General features: G+C 50.7%; 1 protein-coding gene across 1 annotated transcript in view; it reads right to left on the bottom strand.

Moving 5' to 3' along the window:
• The window catches only part of HGSNAT (heparan-alpha-glucosaminide N-acetyltransferase), a 507378-nt gene that overhangs the window by 143534 nt on the left and 340197 nt on the right, over positions 1–23647 (bottom strand). The window contains exon 13 of the mRNA XM_085626788.1: positions 5619–5745. Within this exon, the coding sequence (XP_085482914.1) occupies positions 5619–5745 (127 nt within the window). The remainder of the gene's footprint in view (positions 1–5618; positions 5746–23647) is intronic.

Raw genomic sequence — 23647 nt, 5'->3', positions numbered from 1 at the left:
TAGGTTCTTCTTCGCTTGTTGGCTTTTATAGGAACAAGTGAGTTTGCTTGGTTCTTGATCCAGTTGTGGCAGGTGGTGATGTCCTCATTGAGATTGTCCGTTGGGTTCCACTGACCCAAGTTGAAGGCGTTGAGTCAGGGTGCTTCTGAGAATTTGCCCTAGCTGTGTAGACTGATGCTGGTGGGTGCATTGGCATGTGGTGTGTTTATTTGGAAGTGGATGATGTTGGGGTCGATCCAAGTGAGTGGTAAAGTAGAGTTGTATTTGGTACTATCGCTGGTGGTGAAGATGGGTTATGGTGTATGTCCTGCAATGTGTGTTAGCTCTGTGAGCTGGGTTAGTCCAATGTTATTCAGACTTTTGAGGATGCTGTGGAGCAGGGGTCAGTACTGTCTTCCAGGTGGAAGTTGAGGTTGCAGAGGAGTATGAAGGCTCTGGAATCGATGGCGAGAGGGGGGATGAAGTCGGTGATGAGGCTGGTGAAGATAGCTCGTGGAACGGGTGGTTAGTAGCTGAGGGTTCTATTTAAGGTGAGGTTTTTGGAGATTTGCAGCTTGAAATGCAGATGTTCCAAGAATGGGGTGACACTGTCCGTGAACTTTGAGCATTTGATAGGGTTTTTCTAGATGACTGCCAGTACTCCTCGTGGCTTGTGAAAGTTGTCCTGTTGTGCAATCTTGTAGCCTGCTGGGATTGCTGTGGCGATGTCAAATGCTGATATGAAAATGAGCCAGGTTTCCGTGGAAAGAGGAGGTTCAGAGCTGCTCAGCAGGTCCCAGATCTCTGTTGCGTGTTCGCTGAGAGTATGTGTGGGTACGCTGCTGCAGGTGAAGCAACAGAAGGTGCAGGTAAAGGTACCTACCGTGGTGTGCAGCGCTGCAGCAATCGGAAGAGAAGTGTGCTCGGTTGAGGGATCGAAGAAGCGCTGTGGGTGATCGGGGCTGGGGAGCGATAGGTTTCGAGTTCATAGTACAGGGCGCAGTCAAGGTGTGGGCGGTCACAGGCGGGCCAGTCCTTGGTGTACCAGCAGCATGGAAGTGCTGTAGCTGCCATTAAGTAGGTCCTGGGAAGGAGTAGGAGCGCATGAGGCGGTTGGCGAGTCTACGCTGAGATGCGGGAAAAAGAAGAAGGCATAGAAAGAAGTAGGTGAGGAGTGAGGGGAGACGTGAAACAGCACAGAAGGGAGTTGGGGGACAGAGGGCAACGGGGCCTGAGACGCGGAGAGTAGAAGCATGCCTCAAAAAGGTACAAAATAGTACGAGTGAAATTAGAAAGAGCAGACAGAAAAGGCACAAAAGGAGATAACAGTTGGCAGAAAAGGAACAGACCGGGAGAGAAAGCTAAAGAAGCTTGCAGAAAAGCAAAAACGGGGTGAAGAGCCAAAGGAGTTCGCAGAAAAAAGTGCAAAAAGAAGGGTGCTGGCAGAAAAATCCACAAAAAGTGGGGCAAAGAGAAACGAGCTCCAGAAGGAGCGAAAAGGTGGAGAATGAAAAAGAGATTCGAGAGGAGCAAAAGGAGGAGATAAGCTCCAAAAAGAGCCATACAAGGGTTAAAATGAGAAAGAGAGTTCAAGTAAGAGAGGTGAGAAGTGTGAGAGTGGGGGTAAGAGAGCGCAGAAAGGACGAGACAGGCGCCCCTAAGGTGAGACCGCTGAATCCGAAAGGGCCTTAATTGGTTGGAGGATGGGGCCAGGTAAGTCAGGCTGGGTCTAGGCACCTTAACCTAGAGGTTTGGAGAAAGAGTTTTTATATGTTTAACCTCTTGCTGCCCTTCTGAATCTGAAAATAAATCACAGATTTGGGCCCCTCGTGGTGCTAACATGGGGAATAAAGGAGCGCTGGCAAATATTCAAATCAGTCCCACTTTTCTCTCCCACTTTTCTCTCCCACTTCTCCCATCCTCTCTCTCTCTCTCTCTCTCTCTCTCTCTCTCTCTCTCTCTCTCTCTCTCTCTCTCTCTCTCTCTCTCTCTCTCGATGAGAGCTTTCAAACAATGTCCTGTGGCTTTACCTTCCAAAGGAAATGCCTAATAAGTTAAATGGACAGTGTGGCCCTGGGGAAAAATGAGGTTCAAACGGCTCTTAGACATCTCCAAATTGCCTTCAGAAAATGTAAACTGAACATGGGAGGCACTGTCTATCACACCAGTAGGCCCTGCAACATCACATGGCACCTAGGCTCAGAGACACTCAGCCTATACTCATTCACCTGCAACTGGCCCTTATACTCCCTTAGCTGGCATTTATAGATCCCTAGTTGGCAAGTAGATCATTTTAGCAAGCCTTTAAATCCCTCATGCCCCATGCTGACTATCCCTGAGTCCTATGTCATCCTTAGACAGCCACAGCTGGCACTTAGGTGTCCTCAGTCTGCGCTTAATGACGTTCAGAGAGCCAGGAATAACCCTCAGTCACTTCCAGATAACACTCTAAGAGTATCATCTTACCACCCATGACCCATAGGGCACTATCAGACAATTTCAGCTGGTCCTTGAACACCCTACAGGTCCCTCAGAGACTTTCTCCATATCTTCAGAAATCCCAGAATGCCCTCGGACACCATCAGCCAAGTTGTAGAAAATGTTGGTTTGCTTGCAGACACCACAGCCCACTCTCCGAATTCCATAAACTGGCCTGGAGTCATCCTCAGCATACCCTCAGAGACTTGAAGGCTGAGCTAGCCTTTAGACACTCCTATTTTGTCATTAGCTACACCAGCTAGTCCTTGATGTACTTGTCAGTCATCCTCTGCTCTTCATTTGATCACACTACATACCACTTACAGAGCCTTAGCTTATCTTCATACATTTTGAGGAGATCTTTGGAGACCCTCAGACCGCCATAAAACCCCATTACTCTACCATAGGACATTCCAAGAGCACACTCAGAAACTCTTTACCAGCCCTCAAAGATGTTCAGCAAGCTGTCAGCCTGCCCCCTAGACACATCCATTTAGAATTTAAACACTCACAGCTGTACATTTGCCTGTCTTCAGATGCTACCATCTGCTATTTACAGAACCCAGATGTGCTCTAAGAGACCTGTAGTGTGCCCCCTGATACGTGCAGCATGCCACATGCCGTTAGAATCCATGAGAGTGCACTTGGAAACCCTTAGACTGCCCACCTAGTCCTTAGCTGGTCCTTGAACATCCCAGTCAGTCCTCAGAGACCATTTACTTGTCATTAGATGCATCCAAGATACCTTAAAGAGGCCCTGTATCTGTCTTTGGTATCCCCCAGATAGTCCTAACACACTCTCCACCAGCCCATAGAGAACCTCAGTGTCCTTTTAAACACCTTCTGAAAGCATTCAAATAACATTGGTTCACACTCAGAGACCTTAAGCTGGGCCTCAGAACTCACCTCAAGACACAAGCAGATGCCCAAAGCTCATCATCCAGCCTTTGGCCACCCCACTTTGGCCCTTATACACCAGTTCAGTAGACATTCATACACCTTCAGAGATAAGTCTTCAACTGACCAAAAATATCCAGCTCTTTAGCAAATTGACGCAATCCTGCTAGCTACTACAACCTGGGTCTGTTGAATGTGTTTTGTTTAAGCAGAACAATAATGAAATAATTTTTTGCTGGGATAGGATGCATTGGTTGGCATTAAATGTTGCTTTCGGGGTAGAAGGTCAGTATAAAATATTCTTTTGGGTATCTGATAGTTTGTTGGTGTTAGGTGCTGTTGCAAACATATTGATGAACAGCTAAGGTCCTAGCTGTTCTGAGGTGGATGCATGGGAGATGCTCTGCTAAAGAAGCAGCAGTCACAAATGTCAAATAATCCCACCACCACCAAAAGAGGATGGTGAAAATCTTCTAAGCTGTAGAGAGTCCATTGGGAGATCCTGCCAGATGTGTAGGATGGAGAAATACCCAACATCTCTAACCAACACAATAGTGAGGCTATCCTGAAACAGGAGAGAAAGGAAGACCAAATCTGACAGCTACTTCAAGCACCAACATGGCAATCCTCTCTGAGCAGAACAGCCATAGTAAATGGCTGATAGAGTCCAGTAATATTGATCCTCTCTGATTGTTAGTGATTGTACAGTGCTTTCAACCATTCAGAACTAGCTATGTGCTTTGCTTGTGGAATTCAGCGAGAACTAGCAGAGGGTGGAAATAGAAGAGGCGCAACGTGGATGAGGTTACCTATTTGTTCTGTCTTTTGGAAATGAAGCACTATATGAGTGTGCACAATAAATAAACAAATTACATCATTATTTAAATAGCAGCACTTGTAGCAAAACCATAAGGCATGTTGCACCGAACTAAAGGTCAAATACAGGAGTAACTTCAAGCCGCGCAGGCAACAGAGCAGTGCCACAACGTGAAACTAAAACTGTGTACATACTTAAAAGACATGATCAACCATGATGTCGGGCAAGAGGCTAGTAAAACACAGGATGGGGGGATGGTAAATGCTCACATAGATCCTGAATATCCAGCAGATGCAATGACAAGTTGGGTCAATATTGGTGTGTGCAGTGCAAATAACCAATCTGGTGAGAAGACAGGACTGGATCTAGAATTGGACTATAACTGCAAATGATCATACTGAAGGGTACTGGAAAGCTACGAGCTTCATAAGCCTCAGAATATCAACTTTGCAGGGTGAAACATTTTAATAACTTCTGAGAGTAGCTTGTATAGGTCTTCAGAAATGAAAGCACGGACAGCCTTTTCTCATAAAAATGCTCTGGCTTAAACTAAAGGAAGAATTAGATTTTCTTGACAATGCAGTATATACTGTACATGAGGCAAACCAACAACTTAGGCAGAATATTGGCCAAATATATATAAATGTCGAAAAGAAAAATAGCAAAATAGCAATCCTAGGGCACTTCACTGTAACCACAGAGTAGTAGTATGAGAGAAGCCTACCCTTCTGATCTGGCCTCACAAATGTAGTTTGATACGCCCTTAGCCACTGATGTATACTGGCACACTGGAACCACACTTTAAATTCATAATGGGCAACTATGCAAGTATGGAATCCTGAAGTAGCAGATGAAAAGAAACATGCACCAACTGTACAAGCATTTCCCTGACACAGTACATTAAAAACATACATATAAACTACACTATTCTAACCTGCAGTAAAATGCTCATTCAGTATAAAATACATTTCCTTTTATGCTTACCCCCACACTACCACAAATGTAAAAACAATTGAAAAAAGTCTATATCTGTTCCTTGTTTAGGGATAAAATCCTGGAATTCTTTCACACACACACTCTTTACATGCTAAATTGTATGAAAAGTGTGAGAATTGGAAGAACAAGCAGGAAAATAACTTGTCCAAGAGAAAAAAAAATCTAAAGCAATCAGCCTGCCCCCTCTGCTCTGCATCACAACCTTCACAAGTTGGCTAAGTAGCATAACCTTCCATTCCACTAACTCTTTAGCAAAGCCTTCTTTGGAAACTAAATACAGACTTCACAAACAATAGTGCACATCAATTCACAGGATAACCTACCAGTGATCCACCCATCAGATGAAGCAACGTAAGCTCAATAAAAAGAAAACATTTACAAATGAACTTCCTCTGATTAGAATATTTCACAGTATCTGATACAGTTTAATGACACCAAATTATTCACTCACATTAGGAGATGGATGTTGATAAATATGATCTTCTCCCAGGACCAAGCGATCGATGTATCCAGCTGCTCCTCCGGTACAATTGGGGTACTTTCCAAAATCACCAATGCCACCAGGACCAAGATAACCCCTAAAGGGGACAAAAACAGGCTATTTCACAATGATCTGATCACATGCGCCATTTACAAAAACCACTGGGAATTGTACCTTCTTACTGCATGTTATCTACTGGATAAGTTGAAAGAACAGAGTGGCCAGTTACTTACAAATATTCTGTTCCTTGAAAGGGGTTTTCATACTAAAAATTTACCTAGTGCCTTTTTTGTAATACTGAAGATCAGAAAACTGAATTTCTAGCTTACACTCTTGGAAATGGCAAGGAGTGAAATAATTAGTCAGGCTGTGGATATTGTAATGGTACTATCAACAAGTCTAGGAATGTCAGGAGAAGGTAATCTCAAATATTTTTGGGGGTAAATTGTTTGTATGGCTTTCGCTGGCAGCCATGATGACACAGAAATTGTGCAGATGTAAAAGGATCTATAAAACCGAATACCTATACAATAGACTGCATAATATTACAGAATTAAAGGGGCCACCATGCTTGGGACGGGAAAGCTTAGTCATATGAGATGTTTTCAATGTCTTCAGTAACCTCACATTGCCAATTTGCTGTTCCAAGGCACGATTATGAACACTGTTGTAATGTACAGGCAAATGTTAGGACCGTGATTTCAAGTGGGCCAGATATAGGGGCCGACATACAGGGGGCCTGAAATAACAGTTTCGGCTGCCTCTCCACATTTAAATCCAGCTATTCAGAGTTTTGACCACAAATTCGGGCGTAACATGCGCATTTGGAATTAAAGGGTTCAAAATGGCGTACAGGGACAAATCCATTCCTATTTACCTCTTGCTTGTGTGTGGAGGAGTTGGGAGGCAGGGGGGGTGTCAGAAGTCAGTAAAGAACTGTGGTCTGGCAGCGAGAAGCGTTCCAGTCACCCCCATGCCATAGGAGGGGGCCAGATAAGAGCTGAGTGCCAGCACACGAGCGCAACCCGATAGGCACATGATTTTATCACCAGATTTAACAGCAGGTAAAATCTGTCTCAGTGTTCCCACAACCTGATAATTTAGGTGCCAACAGCTAGTAATCTGACCTCATGTCTGGTTAGGGGGCCTCCAAAAATTCCTAACCATACAAGCATATCTTATGACTGTTGGAAGGAACAGGTATTTCAGGTCCACATTCAGTGAACACCAATGTGTCTCCTGGCACCCACGAGGCTGTAAGCAGCTATTTTGGTCTGATCTTTCCACCCTTTGACAGCAGAAGCAGCCTCAGCAAACATTGTTTTGAGTCCAGCTCTTTCCAAGAGCCTACCACCACTTGTTATTAAGATACTCTTGCATTCCACTATTCTACTATCATCCTAAGGAATTTTACCAGATGAAAAAGCTACCTACTACTCAGCAGCTGCCCTCTGTTCTTCCGCATTAGGTTGAGCTATGCAATATGTACTCCCCAGTGTGTTGTAGTGCACTGAAGGACATGAATATTCTGTGAGGCCTTATGCAACTTATTCTTGACTGTGTTAACATCTCAATTATCACAGGCACCTTGCACCAGGAGAGCACATGGGAAATTTGGACAACCGGAGGCCAAATGGCTTTTCTTCAGTCTCTTCCAGAGCAGCCACAGCCTACTTTCTCCAGCCAAAATGTGGACTTCTGGTAATGAAGACGCACACCACGTGGAGAATGGGCCCTGGTTCAGGATCCACACTAAAAGTGGCAATCCTGTATCTGCGAGGGCCTCCTCTTCCCCATCATTCTATTTCTATTGACTTTTTTCCAGACAAATGTGTGAGCAATAAATGCATTTTCCCAATATTTTCAACTGAGACTTTATTCTATGTTGCTTTGTGTAGTTGCTGAAAATTGTTACTGTTTATTAGGGAATATGGTTGTTTAATGTTCATTTCATAAGAAAAAGGTCTACATGCAGTTTTATCCTAGTTATTTCACCTGTGTAAAGACTGGCTCCCTAATTTGGACCTTTACGACGTTGATGATGGCAATTTCTAGCTTCTTAACTGCAACTTCAGACCTTACTGCTGTAATGGCAATAGAAACTGGCTTGAATATGCTGTCGCCCACTAAGCAACGGATATCTGGCCCGATTAGTGGGCCCAGTCCCAGCTCCTTTGGACTTGCTTCTTCTCAGCAACCAGGTAGCAGCAGCAGTAGACCAATAAGGCTGTGCAGTTGCTACCAAGAGTAGGCTCTACTGTGCCCATTGCACACACGCTTTGTGAGTACCTGAGTGTTGGACTTGGCCCTTCTGGCAGGTTCACCCCCAGAACTTTTTGCAATTATCCTAGCTTTTCCCCTATGTTGTGTGAGTGGTTTTAGGCCCCTAGGCGCTTTTACACTGTGTCCCAGTCGAGAGTGCATGTGCGCTGTGTATGTCTTTAGTGAGACTGACCTGCCCTCCCATAGGAATGCATGGGGAATGTGTGTGTCCATGGTAGTTCCTGGTGCGTGGGGAGAGCAGGGTCGAGTTTGGTATGTGCGAACTCGTGAGTGTGAATGCTGCGCGATGATGTGTGCGGCGTTACTGTGTCTAGTGTAGAAGTGCCACTTCTAGACGCTGGCATAAATGTGAAGTGACTGTCTGGCTTGTGATTGGCTGGTGTGCCTGGCTCCAAGGAGTCATGATGGGTCTGCCCCAGTGGTGAGTGGAGAGATCTGCATGTTGATGAGTGGGAGGAGTACACCTGGGACCTGAATAGGGCTGGGCTTTCCCCACACAATGCTGGCTCCGCGCCCTGCGGTGCGACTGATGACCCTGGCCTGTTGTGAATAGGGAGAGGGGCTGAGCAAAACAAAGTGCTCAGGAACCAGTTGCATCTGGTTCGCCACTTCCCTGCACCTTGAGACAAAGGAAACCTGTGTATAAAAAGGGGCTGTGACCCCATGTAAAATGTTCTTCTTCTGATCCTAATCGGAGGGGGGGCCTGCTGCTGCTGCTAGGCGCCAGCAGAGACCGCCACTGGGGACTGCCTCCCTGCCTGGAGGGCCCTGTGAGCTGGCCCCTGGGCCCAGCCCTTGCCCCCCTGCCTCCTAGAAGACTTTGTGCCTGAGCCTTGCCTGGGAGGAGCGCTGTCTCTTCCCTGGCCGAGAAGCGCTTTATTTTGAGTTGCTGAAGAGCGCCCTCGTTGGGAGCAGCAGCGCCGAGCTGCGATAGTTTCCGAGGAAATCCCGACGTAGGGATTCCCCCGCTGTTTGCCTTGATTTAAAGCGGGTGCCCACCCCGCATTGTGGTGTTCGTTGGCGGTGCCCACCCCACTTATGACGTAATTTCAACGGGTGCCCACCCCGCATTGTGGTGCTCGTTGGCGGGTGCCCACCCCGCTTATGAGGTAATTTCAACGGGAGCCTACCCCGTATTGCCGCGGCCGCCAAGAACACTGGGCCGCCGCGCTGCCCGCAGCGACCCGGAAGTGGATCTCGGCAGCCTTAGTTGCGGGCGGGGCTGGAGAGGAGCCCGGAAGAGAAGCGCCGCGTTCCCCGACCCAGGCGGGAGCCCACCCCGCACTGGGACGTGCTGCCTTGTGGGTTCGGAGCCGGCAGGCTCCGCATCCAAGTCCTGGGTCCCAGGAAGGGGCCCGGGTGAAGAGAGGGCGTCGTTGGTGATTAGGAAGCAGACGGGAGCCTACCCCGCGCTCCCGTGCTCCTGGAGAGCACCGCTGCCCTTCCCGCCTCACCCGACGGCGAGGAGACCGCCGAAGACGGAGCAGAGTCCTCAGGAGCAAGCCCGGTGAGTCTCGAAGGGCTGGGGGGGCTCCGTGGGAACTATTGGTGGTGCCAGATAAAGGCACAGTGTAGTACTGCCTTCAGAGCGGCCCCGGATGGCAGTGGGCCGCTCCAACCCCGGGGGGCATGTTTGATTAAAAGCACATCCTGTGCTCCAGTGGGGGCATTATTCTTTTAGAGTCCAGAGGAACTCCACCGAAGGGGGCATTCTCAGTCTAGAACCCAGAGAGGCTCCAATGTTGGGGGCATTTGTGTTTAGGAGTCCCCCGATTGGGGCTCCCCCGCGCTGATTTCTTTGGGGCATAGTTTATTTCCAGAGCCTAGGTGGCTCCAGTACTGCGTAGTGATTGTTTCTGAGCCCCGTGTGGCTCCAACGCTGGACATATTTGTTGAAAGGGCCATTGAGAGCCCAGGCCTCCGTTTTGACATTCCAGCCTGCACAGCTGCCCAGCAAGTAGGGGGCAGCTGCAACGTTTAGGCCGGATCCTTTTGCGCTTTTCCTTGGCTGCCTTCGCAGCCCAGCCCTGACACTTTGGACAAAGGGCGTTTGAGCCCCTGAGAGGCCAAGTTGGCCTGGGGACAGTTTTTCTGTGTTGTGCCCTCACCTAGGGTACATGGTTATTTTTACCTGTGTACTTTTGCGCAATGTGCAGTGCCTCTATGCTATGTTTATTCCTAACTGTGTCTATGCGTAGGAGATTGTTTTTCTAGTAGAAATTATGCTAGTGTGTTCATGGTTCCCTGCGTGATATATGCATAAGGTGTTTAGGATTGCGTAGGGTGTACTTACCTTTTACCAGTGGTTACTGGTTGTGCGCTACATTTATTATTTGTTCTACATTTCTACAGTTACAATTGGTGATTTGTGCTAATTCTGACAGTGGTCCAGGTGGCCCTGTCTTGTGTAAATAGTCCCCAGTAAATTCTGCCCAGTGCCAGTTGGCACAGTGTAAATTGTGTGAATATTATCTAATGTGTTTTGGTATAATACAAAGGCTATTTTTATATATAACCTTGTGTGGAGTTTCTTTTGTGGTGGGGCTTGGGTGTTGTTGCTGGGTGCGCGCGCAAACGCTTTACACATTGCCTCCGGGATAAGCCTGACTGCTCGTGCCAAGCTACCAAGGGGGTGAGCAGGGGTTATCTTTGGCGTGTAACTCCCCAGCCCTGACTTAGAGTGGTGGTCCCTGCTTGGCTTTGGCGCATGCCTTAGCCAACCAGAAATCCCATTTCTAACACTGAGGCCAAGGACTCAACAGGACCTCTGGTTCCCATCCAACAGCCTGTGAGCTCAAGCCTAGCGTCTCCTCTTTGATCTTGTCTGAGGTCTGTATGTGTGGTCATAGACTGCAGTGCTCAGTGCCAGGTGCCCTCAGTCTGCATGGAATACTGTCCATCTTTGGGCATAAAGCACTCCAGGTACCATTTTCCCATCAGGGAGCATTAAGATTGGGTGCAGGAGGTCTTTTCTACTTCAGCTTAAGCTGGGCCTGCTGAAGTATCCATGCCTATTCAACAAATTTCTTGTTCAGAATACTTCATGTTCCACTAAATGTTGGTCTGGGGTCTCATAGTTTGTTATCACATCTGGATTTTGCAGGGGGTCAGAGGCTTTCACTGATGCATCTGGGGACTGTGCACAGTCAACCATGTTGCTAGGACAAGTCCAAACGACAAAGGTATTTTGATATTCTCAACTTGTTGAGATGGTGTTCTAATTCATTAGTAACTGTGGTTTGGATCTTGAAATTCTTGGCATAGTTAAGAAATTTAAAGTTGGAAAGGTTAATTATGTCTGCTTGTTAGCACACACGCATACACATTAAAGAGTAGAAGTGTTACTGCAGACCCCTGAGCAACATTGCATGAAAAAGATCTTGCCTTTGACCTTGCCTTGTACAGCTAGATTTCTCATATCCTTTCTAAGCATGAGGAACAACTTCCAGTTTTGAAGGATGTCCAAGATTCTAAAGTAGTGCTGAAGGCAGAGAAGACCAATGGCATGGTCAACCATGTTGTCTTCCGGGGGCGACATGTCCCGGTGAAAGGAGATGGACCGACACAAACTTGGCGCCCTGCCGAGCTGGGAGCCAATGAAAGAGTGGCACTACAGGGGTCTCCTCTGACGCCGATTCAGGGAGGGCTGGTTAAGGAGAGAGCCGAATGCTGCCGGGTGTTTGCATATCCAGCCGGCCGCCGAAGAAAGAACAAAGTGGGGGCCAGACAGAGACCACTACAAACACACACAGAAGAGACAAAGAGGTGAGGCCGCAGAGATTGTGCGGGGTGGATCACTGGACCCACTACAGCCCAAGGGGACGGATCACCACAAATGGTGAGGGAGAGATGCAGCCCTGGGAGAGGTCTTCGGTGAGCTAGGTGGGCCTCACCTTCACCAAGAATCCAAGACCACAAAGGCACGAGGGCGTAGAGTAAAATAAGGCGAGCAGGGGTGACATACACCAGGGAGGATCCGGTGTGGAGGGCCACAGCGCTGGAGCCTGGCACCACGCCAACAGAGGAGAGCAGTGACTGACGCATGTATCTGCATTCGCAGGCACCTGCTGGGATCCGGTTCTGGAGCGACGCCCTTTCCTCCCCCCACTTCCTGGGAGACAGACAGAGGAGAACAAGGGGATTGACGCACAAGTTACTACTTGTGTAACGATATATCTGTAAGAGACATTAGTTAGTGATAGATTTCTTACCTTAGAATATCCCCAGGTGTCAGACTGGTTCCGGAAAGTTTTTGTAGCAGTACCCCTGCGCTTCAGAAGGTGGCGTTGTGTGGCTCTGCGTCCTTCGCTGGCGTCGTATGCGCCAAGATGATGTCACGGAGACTATTCTGTACATGATTTTCCGCGCCAGGAACGCAGAGCCATGCAAGGAACTGAACACTGGTGCCATGAAACTAGGGCCCTAAAAAGGGGGATGACTTTAACCCTAGAAATCAGTTCACAGAACGGGGAGGACGGGTGGGGCGGTAAGGAATCTATCACTAACTAATGTCTCTTACAGATCTATCGGCTTACCATCCCGACCGGCTGCACACGTGTTTGGATAAGATCTTCACGTGGATGTGTAGCTCAGCACTCAAGCTTAACGGCTCCAAAACGGAACTGATGATGCTGGGGAACTCCCCTCCCTCCTTATCTCCGAGCAGCTGGCCTAGCTGCCTGGGAGCGGCTCCCACCCCCAAACAGGAGATCAAGAGCTTGGGGGTGTGGTTGGAGCAGGACCTTGCCTTTAAGACACACGCTAAAAAGACCGCAGGCGTGTGCTTTGGTCTGCTCCGATCAGCCCGGAAGATCTTACCTCTCCTCCCAGTGGCCTCCAGGAGGTTACTCATCCAGGGGCTTATCATCTCTCGGCTGGACTTCAGTAACGCGTTGTTTCTGGGGGCTCCAGAGTCCACCCTAAATAAACTGCAGCAAGTGCAGAATGCGGCCGCTAGGCTCCTGATGGACCTTCCCAGGCGTCAGTCTGCCCGACCTGCGCTGAAGGCGCTGCACTGGCTCCCCGTTAGGGAGAGGATGAAATTCAAGGCGCTTTGTATGGCCCATAAAATCTTGCAGGGGAAAGGCCCACCTATCCTACGGGATATGGTTCAACCCTATAAGGCCTCCCGTTCCCTCCGTTCAGACCATCAACATCCGCTGCAGGTCATGAGGGTAAGGAAGGTAAGAACTGGGGGCAGAAGATTTTCCATCAATGTGGCCATCTTGTGGAACTCCCTTCCTCTGTACTTGCACTCGGAAACAAGTTTCCTACGCTTCCGCAAGCTGTTAAAAACTCACCTGTTTCCTGCTTAACTCCGGTGTTTTCGTGTCATGGCGTCTCTCTCTGGATGCCCAAGGGTAACCAGGCGCGTTATAAAACTCCTTAATAATAATAATAATAATCGTTACACAAGTAGTAACTTGTGCATCTGAAAGAGACCCGTTAGTGATAGATTCCTTACCTTAGAATAAATACCCCAGCAATACCAACCCCAATGGTGGGTCTGCGAACAAGATTACACCAGAAAGTCACGGAGAACATAACGGCCAAAGAAGCTGTCTCTCCGGACCTGACTGTCAAGGCAGTAACGCTTGGTAAACGTGTGCAGCTAGGCCCACGTAGCTGCCTGACAAATGTCCTGCAGGGGGACGCCGCGTCCCAAGGCAGTAGTGGCAGTAGTGGCTGCCGTTGCCCTGGTAGAATGGGCACGCAGCCCTACAGGAGGCTCCTTCTTAGCCAACGAGTAACAAGCCTTAATGCAGAGAACGACCCACCGAGAGATGGTCCGTTTGTGCACAGCCCGACCTCTCTTAGAGCCCACATAGCCCACAAAGAGCTGGTCATCCACCCGGAACTGTCGTGTGCACTGCAGGTAGAACGACAGCGCACGTTTTGGGTCCAGATGGTGGAGCCTCTCTTCCTCTTTTGAAGGAGGCGGAAAGAAGGTGGGCAAAGTGATGGTCTGCCCGATGTGGAAGGGCGTGACAACCTTTGGCAAAAAAGAAGGACGGGTCCTCAAAACCACCTTGTCCGGATGAACAGAAAGGAAAGGAGGTGTGGAAGAAAGAGCCTGGAGCTCACTCACTCTTCTGGCATAGGTGATAGCTACCAGGAAAGCCGTTTTACGAGTGAGAAGACATAAAGGACAGGTATGAAGGGGCTCGAAGGGAGCGCACATCAGATATGTCAAGACAAGGTTTAAGTCCCACTAAGGCATTATGAACAGCACAGGAGGAAACGGGTGCGTAATGCCTTTTAGGAAACGGTTAACAACTGGGGACTTAAAAAGAGAAGGCTGATCTGGAAGCCTTAAAAAGGCAGAGATGGCCGAAAGATAACCTTTGATAGTGCCCAGAGCCGAGCCCTGCTGGGCCAAAGAAAGAAGGAACAGAAGGACTTCAGAAAGAGGGGCACAAGTTTGTGCACCATGCCACAAACTTGTTCCACCTGCTGGCGTATACCTTCTTAGTGGAGGGACGCCTGGCTGCCAGAATGACATCACAGACTTCGGGAGGAAGATCGAAAGCTGTCAACTGTCGCCGCTCAATCTCCACGCATGGAGTTGGAAGCTGGACAGGTTCGGGTGGGGGACCGTCCCCTGCTGATGCAACAGAAGATCCTCCCGAAGAGGCAGTCGGATCGGGGGATCGATTGCCATGCTGAGTAGCTCGGGATACCAGTATCTCCGTGCCCAATCCGAAGCCACAAAGATGACTTGGGCCCGGTCACACCGAATCTTCTTCAGCATTCTGGGCAGAAGTGGTATAGGCGGAAAGGCGTACAACAGACTGCAACTCCACTCGCGATGAAAAGCATCACCGAGCGAGTGCCGCCTTGGAAATTCCAACGCGCAGAACTGATGACATTGTGCGTTCCCTTCGGTGGCGAATAGATCTAACCAATGCTCTCCCCACTGCAGAAAGAGACCTTGTGCCACGTCCGAGTTCAGACATCATTCGTGATCCATCAAGCACCGGCGGCTGAGTTTGTCCGCCCTGGCGTTCAGAGAACCTGCCAGGTGTTGAACTACCAAGGTAATGCCGTGATGTTCAAGCCATGTCCAGAGGCGCAGAGCCTCCTGACATAGGGTCCAGGACCCCACCCCGCCCTGTTTGTTGCAATACCACATGGCAGTGGTGTTGTGCGTGAACACCTGCACCACACTTCCCCGGACAGAGGGAATGATTGCCTACAGTGCAAGTCGGATTGCCCGAAGCTCCAACAGGTTGATATGTAGCTGGGACTCCACCGGAGACCAGAGGCCTCTGATCTCTGCCTCTCCCATGTGGCCGCCCCATCCCAGGAGGGACGCATCCGTCACAACTGTGTGCTCTGGTTGGGGAAGGGAGAGGGATCTGCCATTGACCCAATCGCGATTCGTGAGCCACCACTGCAATTGTTGTGCAGTGCCCTCTGAGATCTGGACGTGATCAGACAGCTTGCACCGATGCTGTGCCCACTGGAACTTCAGTTCCCAATGCAGAGCCCGCATATGCCATCTGGCATGTTGCACTAGCACTATGCAGGAGGCCATTAGGCCCAGGAGCCAGAGGGTCATCCTGACTGAAACCCGGGATAGAGGCTGAAAGATCGGAATCATAGCCTGAATATCCCAGACTCGCTGCTCGGGAGGATAAACCCGAAACTGCGTCGAATCCAGAACAGCTCCGATGAAGTGGAGCTTCAGAGAGGGTCTCAGGTGCGACTTCGGCATGTTGATGGAGAACCCCAGCAAATGCAGGAGGTCGGCCGTAGTCTGAAGGTGGTTGATGCCTGCCTGGGGCGAGCCCACCTTCAACAACCAGTCGTTGAGGTAGGGGAAGACTGACACCCCGACCTGCGCAGATGAGCTGCGACCACCGCCATCACCTTCGTGAACACCCGAGGGGCGCTGGTAAGGTCGAAGGGGAGCACGGCAAACTGAAAATGCTCCTGGCCTACCGTGAACTGCAGGTAACGCCAGTGGGCCGGCAGGACGGGGATGTGAAAATATGCGTCCTGCAAGTCCAACGCTACCATCCAGTCTCCAGGGTCGAGGGCAGCCAGGACCAGAACCAGAGTCAGCATTTTGAACTTCTCCTTCCGGAGGAAGTGATTGACATTCCAGAGATCCAAGATGGGGCGCAGGCCCCCTTTGTCCTTCTTGGGGACCAGAAAGTAGTGGGAATAACAACCACTCCCTACTTCAGGCCCAGGAACACACTTGATGGCCCCCTTGGCCAAGAGGGCCGAGACTTAGTGCTGGAGAAGTACCAAGTGATCCCCCGACATGCGGTGACACAGAGGTGGCATGGCCGGAGGGGAGGACAGAAAGGGAAGGGAGTAACCCTTGCAGATGATCTGCAACACCCACTTGTCCGATGTGATTTCGCGCCAGTGGGGGAAGTGGTGGTGGATCCTGCCACCCACCGGCGTGGGGTGCTCCACAAAGCTCCGATTAGGAAGGTTTGGAGGTAGAAGCAGCGGGGGCAGAGGTGGACTGGCCCCCATGCTGATTCCCAAGCTCGCCCCTACGGAAACTGCGTCCGCGCTGAGGCTGGTTCTGCACAGGCTTGCTAAAGGAACGTGCCTGGGCGCCTCTGCCACGGCCATGAAAGGAACAAAAACCAGGAGTGGCCGGGCTCTTTGCAGAAAGACCCAAGGACTTGGCCGTGGCTCGCGAGTCCTTAAAGCGCTCCAGTGCACTGTAGGCCTTATCGCCAAACAGGCTAGTGCCATCAAAGGGCATGTCCATGAGCGAGCTTTGAACATCGGGCGAGAACCCGGTGGACCGTAGCTAGGCGTGGCGACAAAGCGCCACCGTCATTGAAATCACCCTGCCAAGAGAGTCAGCGGTGTCCAAACCACACCGAATGGCAAACTTAGCCGCATCCTTACCCTCAGCAACTGCTTGGGACAGCACAGCGTGGACCTCCTCAGGACACTGAGGCAACACCTGAGCAGCCGTATACCACACCGCGTGGGAGTAGCAGCCCAATAAGCAGGCAGTGTTCACCGACCGCAGCCCCAAGCTGGCCGAAGAGAACAACCGCTTCCCGAACTGTTCCAGCTTCTTAGAGTCCTTATCCGGCGGAGCCGAGGGAATGGCACTCTGCGACGTCGAGGCTTGAATGATCAGACTCTAAGGCGTGTGATGAGGGGTCAGAAGCGCGGGGTCACCGTGGCTGGCCTCGACCAAGTGCCCAACAAGACGTCAGTGAGGGCGTCTTTGAAGGGAAGCAGGGGCTCGCACAAAGTAGACGGCGTCTGGAGCACCTCAGTGAGGAGATTAGTTTTGAGGGCCACCGTAGGTCGAGGTTGAGGACCTCAGCAGCCCGACGGAGCACCATCGTGTAGGAGGCGCCCTCCTCCATGGTAGGCAGGGGAGAGGTAAACCCCGGGTCAGAAGAGACATCGAGGTCGCCGGCGTCCTCCAAGTCGTCCACCCAGTCCTGCTCGGAGTCACACTGATGGGCAGGAGGGTCTTCGGACCCCTCCCAGTCACCCTCCACCTCCGTTGCAGGGGGAACAGACCGCGGCGGCAGAGCTGGAGAAGGAACATACGGCATCGCAAACGGCGCCGGGAACGGCGCCGGCCGGGGCCGCCTCCCAATGCGGATCCCAGGTAGGAACGAAATGGTCCTGGAACCGGGGTAAGGGCGGAACAAATGGCACCCACTGTGGCGCCGGAGGTGGAGCCGAGGGTGGCGCTGGGGCTGGAGCCGGCAGCACTGGACCTCGTGGCGCCGGAGCCAACGGCGCAGGATCCTGTGGCACCGAAGCGGGGTCCGCTGGCAGCGCCGACGGCCCAACAGGATCTGGACACGGGACTGTGGGGCCCAAAGGCGCGCCGGCAGGAGCCCGAGGCCTAAAAAGGCGGTCCATGGTGGCAAGAAACTCTTGCACCTGTTCAGGAGTCGCCGACGGACCCGGGCAAGGCGGGTAGGCCACAGGACTCCCTGTCCCCCTCGTCTGCATCCGAGGACCGGCGGGGGGACGTCGGAGAGCAAACACGCTTCTTCGACTTCTTTTTATGTCGTCGCTTACCGGAATCCGAGGGCGAAGACTTGGAGCCCGAGGAGCGACGACTGCGGCCCCGTGAGCCTTCCCGGGAACGGTCCCTGGACCTGGAATGGCGTTGGGACGAGTGCCGGGCATCCAGCAGCTTCCGGCGCCGCTCCCTCAAGGCCTTCGGGCCATGACCCGACAGTCCTGACAGGACCGGGAGTCGTGGTCAGTCTCCAGGCAGTAGAGGCAAATATCGTAGGGGTCCGCCACCGACATATTGTGATGGCAGGCCCCACAAGACTTAAATCCAGGCATCCCTACATGCACCAGGAGAAAAAGGGGAAAGACAAAAGTCTCAAAAGTCTCATCAAAAAGTGACTAAGGTACGTGCTCTAACCAGATCTGCGCTTGCTGGCGCGGAAAAAGAAAGAACTGACGTCACCGCGCATGGGTGGCGCCTAAGTAGTCTCCGTGACGTCATCTTGGCGCTTACGAGGCCAGCGATGGACGCGGAGCCGCACAACGCCACTTTCTGACACGCAGGGGTACTGCTACAAAAACTTTCCGGATCCAGTCTGACACCTGGGGATATTCTAAGGTAAGGAATCTATCACTAACATGTCTCTTTCAGATCAGCACATACGTAGACTGGAACATAGCCATTAGACAACGTGCCCACACAGCCACAACGGGTAGTGGCTACAGACCCCAGAGGCAGGGCTATGAGCCAGCACCCACTGGCATATCAAGACCAATAGCGCAGAGGTGGAACAGACCAGGGAAGATTAGGGACGGGGAGCTGGAGCCCAATACCGAGCTAAAAGAGGAAAGCAGCGACCGATACCCATACCCACACCAACAGGCACCAGTTGAGGCCCGGCTTTGGAGCTGAACCGCCCCTCCCCACCTACAGAGAAAGAACGGCTGAGGAGAACAAGAGAACTGATGGTGGACCGTCACACACGTAGCTTAGGACACAGCAGATAAGCACTGTGCCCACAAACCTGTAACAAGGGCTAGACGGATACAGGCAGGGGAACGGGGACCACAGAGAAAATCACCTGCCTGTCCTCCATTAGAGTGGCCCTTTGAACAACAAAGCAGCGGGATAGGTAGTAACTTGCTTGGAGCTTGCAAGATTTTGGAGGGACACAACAGGCCCATCATAAGCCAGACAAAACGGATCTCTCAACATCCAAGCGAGGGGCCCAGAAACAGAGACACTGACCTCATCCATAGATCGTTAAGAAGATAAACCAGAGGGCCCCTGGACGCTCCCACCACTATGAAGCCAGTAGGAATCGGCAGGGCAGACTCCTAAGCAGTTATACCAGAAGGACACATGTAGGAGACGATCATTCAGGATGATGGCCAAAGACAAAGACCCTAAACATCCAAGACAAGGCAAAATGGATGGCTGCATGAAGGTGATGACACCATTGGCAAAGCCAGTCTAGGTGGCACAACCACCATCAGACACAGCAGTTCTCCTCCAAGCAATTCAAAGCTCTAGAGAAGCATTGGAAAGTAAGATTGGTGAGGTTGTCTCCGAAGTAACACTCCTGTGTCAAGATTTATGCAAGGGGTCGGAAAGAGTAACATAGATGGAAACCCGAGTCTCGGAAGTAGAAGACGCAGTGAAAGACATCCAGAAAGAGATGAGAGACTTGCATAGTGCCAACACGGACATAATATGGCGCATAGAAGATGCAGAAAAAAGGGCAAGGAGAAACAACCTCTGTTTCATGGGCTTCCCTGAGGGGGCAGAGGGCTCCAATGCACCAGCTTTCCTGGCGACCTGGCTCAAAGACAACACCGGGTGTTGAGCGCAAAACCATCCCAAAGTGCCACTCCAAGACCACTTATTTCAAAACTCCTCAACTACCTGAATAGAGGCATGATGCTTCATGAAATTCGCCGCAAAGGAGAGGTCAGATATGAAAACAAGAAGATCAAGATCTTCCCAGACTATAGCAGCGACGTCCAGAAAACAAAGTCGAAAGTTAGACTACGTTAAGGTAAACTTAGGACCCTCCAATTACCATGCATGCTTTTTTTCCCAGCAAAATTAAAAGTTATTTATCTGGGTAAATAGCACTTCTTTCTAACTACGGAGGACGCCTGGACGAGGGTGGAGGAGAGACCTGTCCCACGCTCCACAAGAGACCCAGCTATGAAAAGACACCAGGGCCAGACTGTGGAAGGGAGACCCCAGGTAAACAGTCAAAAGAAACGTAAATCCAAACACACGACACGACGCATGGGAGGAGGAACACCATATACAGCAACTCAAGACCAAAGACCAAAGACGCCTCGTCAACGAGGAGGATGTATCGGCCAACTCTGGAAACAGGGCCATGCAAAGATCCAATGCATCAGAGGTGCATGCCGACTCGGAGGATGCTGACATGTTCCCGGGACCTGATTTCATACATCCATTGGCGGCAGGAATATTGGCAAGAGAGAGAGAGAGCTGAACACAGTGAGACACAGCTGGAACAGACCGAACAGAGAGAATCAAACTCTATAGCATAGGTCTTCAATCTATGGGGCGTGACCCCCAGGGGGGGCGTGGAGTCATTGGCAGGGGGTCACGCATTTACCTGCCTCACTGCTGCCTCGAATCCAAAACGTTTTCATTTCGTTTTGGATTCTAAATAATTACATCCCAGGAGCCTCTCTGATTGGAGGATAGGGCAAAATAAGCCAATCATAATGTGGCTACGTCATCAATGCCTGTCCTCCAATCAGAGAGACTGCAGATTCACACCAGGAAATGCCCGCGAACTTTGGCCAGAAAGATGGACCAGCACCTTTGTAATGCAGGCTGTCTTTTTACGGAGTTCCGCGCCGTCACTGCTGCCTTTCACTTGATCCAGTTGTCTTTCTTGGCTTTCACCTCGTGTTCCTTTTTCGACTCATCTTCCTGGTCCATTGCTGCCTCTGCATTAGGATCTCCTTCCCGGCTGGTTTCTAAGGCAACCCAAAGCTTCCAGGAATAATTAGGTAAGCCCTCCTCCTCATACCCCATGCCCTAGCTATTCAGCTGCAGACATACACTGAAACTATCTTGCATGCATGCAAAGACACACACACAGATTCTTATCTGTTTCCTTGATTGAGGTGTGTGGATTGAGGCTTACAGGAAAAAGGCTCCAGTTCATTTTTATGACTGTGGAATGGTGTTTATTTTTGGTGTACTTTCTGTTTTTGTAGCAGCAGTTACATATTCATTTTGGTGACATTTAAATGTTTATTTTCCGTGTTCTTTCCGCTTTTATTCTTGTAGCAGCAGATTAATATGATGCCTCTGGTCAACTACAGTTGCCACACTTTCCCAAAAAAAGCGATGGTTATTGGTTCATGTGTAAAGCATCCATGATTGCACCTTACTTGATGTAGTGATTTTTGTAGTACAAAAAACGTTATCACGTGGTGGAATGATTTAAAACGGGTCTGGGAGAGTTCATCTGAGGACATCATTTTTTGTCAAAAAGTTCTAAATAGTAAATATTCACAAAATCGCAATATATGAGACTGGTGGCCACAATAGCGTCTCATGTCTTTTTACTACATGTAGCAGTGTTTTTTAAGTAGGCTAAATAATGTATATTAAATTCAGTAGGAGGTGCAATGAAATGTTAGTGCAAATGTTGAAGTGACAAGAGAGAATTCTAAAGGCACAGGAAAAGGAAGCAGTCCTTGAAATTAACTCCGCTATTTGGAATGAAGCTTGTGATCATACTCTTAAAAACAGTGCATGATGCAAATTGCAGAAACCTGCAGCCAATGGCTGTGAGAAAGTGCCATCTTTCTTGCATGGTATGCCCCCACTTTTTGCTAAATTGCTGAATGTACTTCGATTGAGTGTTCCCTGGGTTCCTGCCAATCAGGTGCCCAGGGCCTATGTTCCTTCCTTAAACCACACAAACTCCAAATTGGCAAGCCCTAGCCACATGTCAGCCCCTAGTAAATGGTACCCTAGGTACCCAGGGCCTTGTGGCCAGGGAAGGCCTCTAAGGGCTGCAGCACTCATTGTGCCACCCTCAGAGGCCCTGTACCCTTACACACACACTGCCCTTGCAGGCTGAGTGTCTGGGTGCAGGACAAAACAAAGAGTCGACATGGCACACATCACTGTGTACCATGCCCATCACCTACACTGCCAAGGCATATGTCAGCCACCCCTCTAGCTGGGTGCATTACGCCTATGGTGTGGGCACAGGAGCAGGAGCCCTGTGCCCCTACAGTACCCGGGTCCATTCCTGGGCACTGTAAGTGCAGTGCTGTCCTTTAAGAGTACATGGTGCTGAGAGCTTGTCAAACACGAGCTCCACAGCACCATATTGGCAACACTGAAGCCTGGGAAGTTTGGTATCAAACTTCTCAGCACATTGAACCCACACTGATGCCAGTGTAGGATTTAATGTACTAAGCACCCCAGAGGGCATCTTAGAGATGCCCCCTTACAGCTAACTTACAATCCACGTCTGCTCTGAGGCTGCCCAGGCTGCCACACAGCAGACACGTTGCTGGACCCCTGGGTGGGAGAGCCCCTGCTCTCCCGGGCCTGCAACAATGCACATCCTGGGTGAGGTGAGAAATCTCCTCCCCCAGGATGAGCAAAGGGAAGCTTCAAAGGCAGGCCGCCATTTGGAGTTTCCCCAGGCCACTGCAACCCCCCACTCTGGCGGGAAGCTTGGCCGGAAACCCCATACAAGGACAGGAGATGTGCCAGCCTGCCCACCCCACCCCTCAGGTGGGGGAGGCGAGGTGAAGCACATCTCCGGGCTCTCGCCATCTTGAAGATGGGAGGCCCTACCCTATCAGGATTAGGCTACTGCCCCCCTCCCACAGGAGAGAGGCAGGATAGGGGGTGTACCCACCCCAGGACAAGGACCCATTGGTCCCTGGCCTTCACCTACCTGTAACGCCCCTAAATCTAGTATTTAGGGGCACCCTGAACCTTCCTTCCTCAGATTCCAGATAGAAAAACTACAAGAAGAGCAAGAAGAACAAGGACCTGCCCTGCAGCTGCAGCTGCTAAAAAGAGAAGAAGACACCAACTGCTTTGGCCCCAGCCCTACCGGCCTGTCGACTCTCGAACCTGCACCAGCGCGGCATCTCTCGTGGCCAGCAACCTCACCAACCCCGGAGGACCTGGCTACTCTTTTGGCTCTAAGCCCCTGGGACTCTCATGAGTAGAGGCTCTACTCAAGAAACCTATTTTTAACCCCTGGCAGCAGCCCGGAACCGCGGACCCAACACACTCTGCACCAGCCAAGCCTGGCCAGTGCCGGAGTGGACAAAGACCCTGAGGACGACCCCACGGCGACTGTGACCCCGAGTCCGGCACCCAAGGACCCCCCTCGACATCCCGGAAGAAGCCTGCAGCCTCAGAACCAAGTGCCACCCCAACCGCGATCAACCAGAGGGTAAGATTCCCGACGTCAAAAGGCACCCCTGCACCCGGCGCCCTGCGGCCCCCTGTGCCCAATCCCGGGGTACCCACCTAACCTACAACTACCCAACTTACCTCTCGAAGTGGTGGTGGCACCTGAAACATCCTCATCCCCGAGCCTGCAGCCTTTTTCCAAACCGGAACATTCCCATTGATTTCCATTGAGCGCCCGAAGGCTCAAAAGCACCCTGCACCCAGCCGCCCGAGTGGCCCTGGCAGTGCACTCTCTACACTAACCTACTTCCCCACTTGCCCTGAGTAAGTG

Source organism: Triturus cristatus, chromosome 9, assembly GCF_964204655.1.
Source record: "Triturus cristatus chromosome 9, aTriCri1.1, whole genome shotgun sequence".
NCBI lineage: Eukaryota > Metazoa > Chordata > Amphibia > Caudata > Salamandridae > Triturus > Triturus cristatus.
This window is presented reverse-complemented; position numbering and strand designations above follow the sequence as displayed.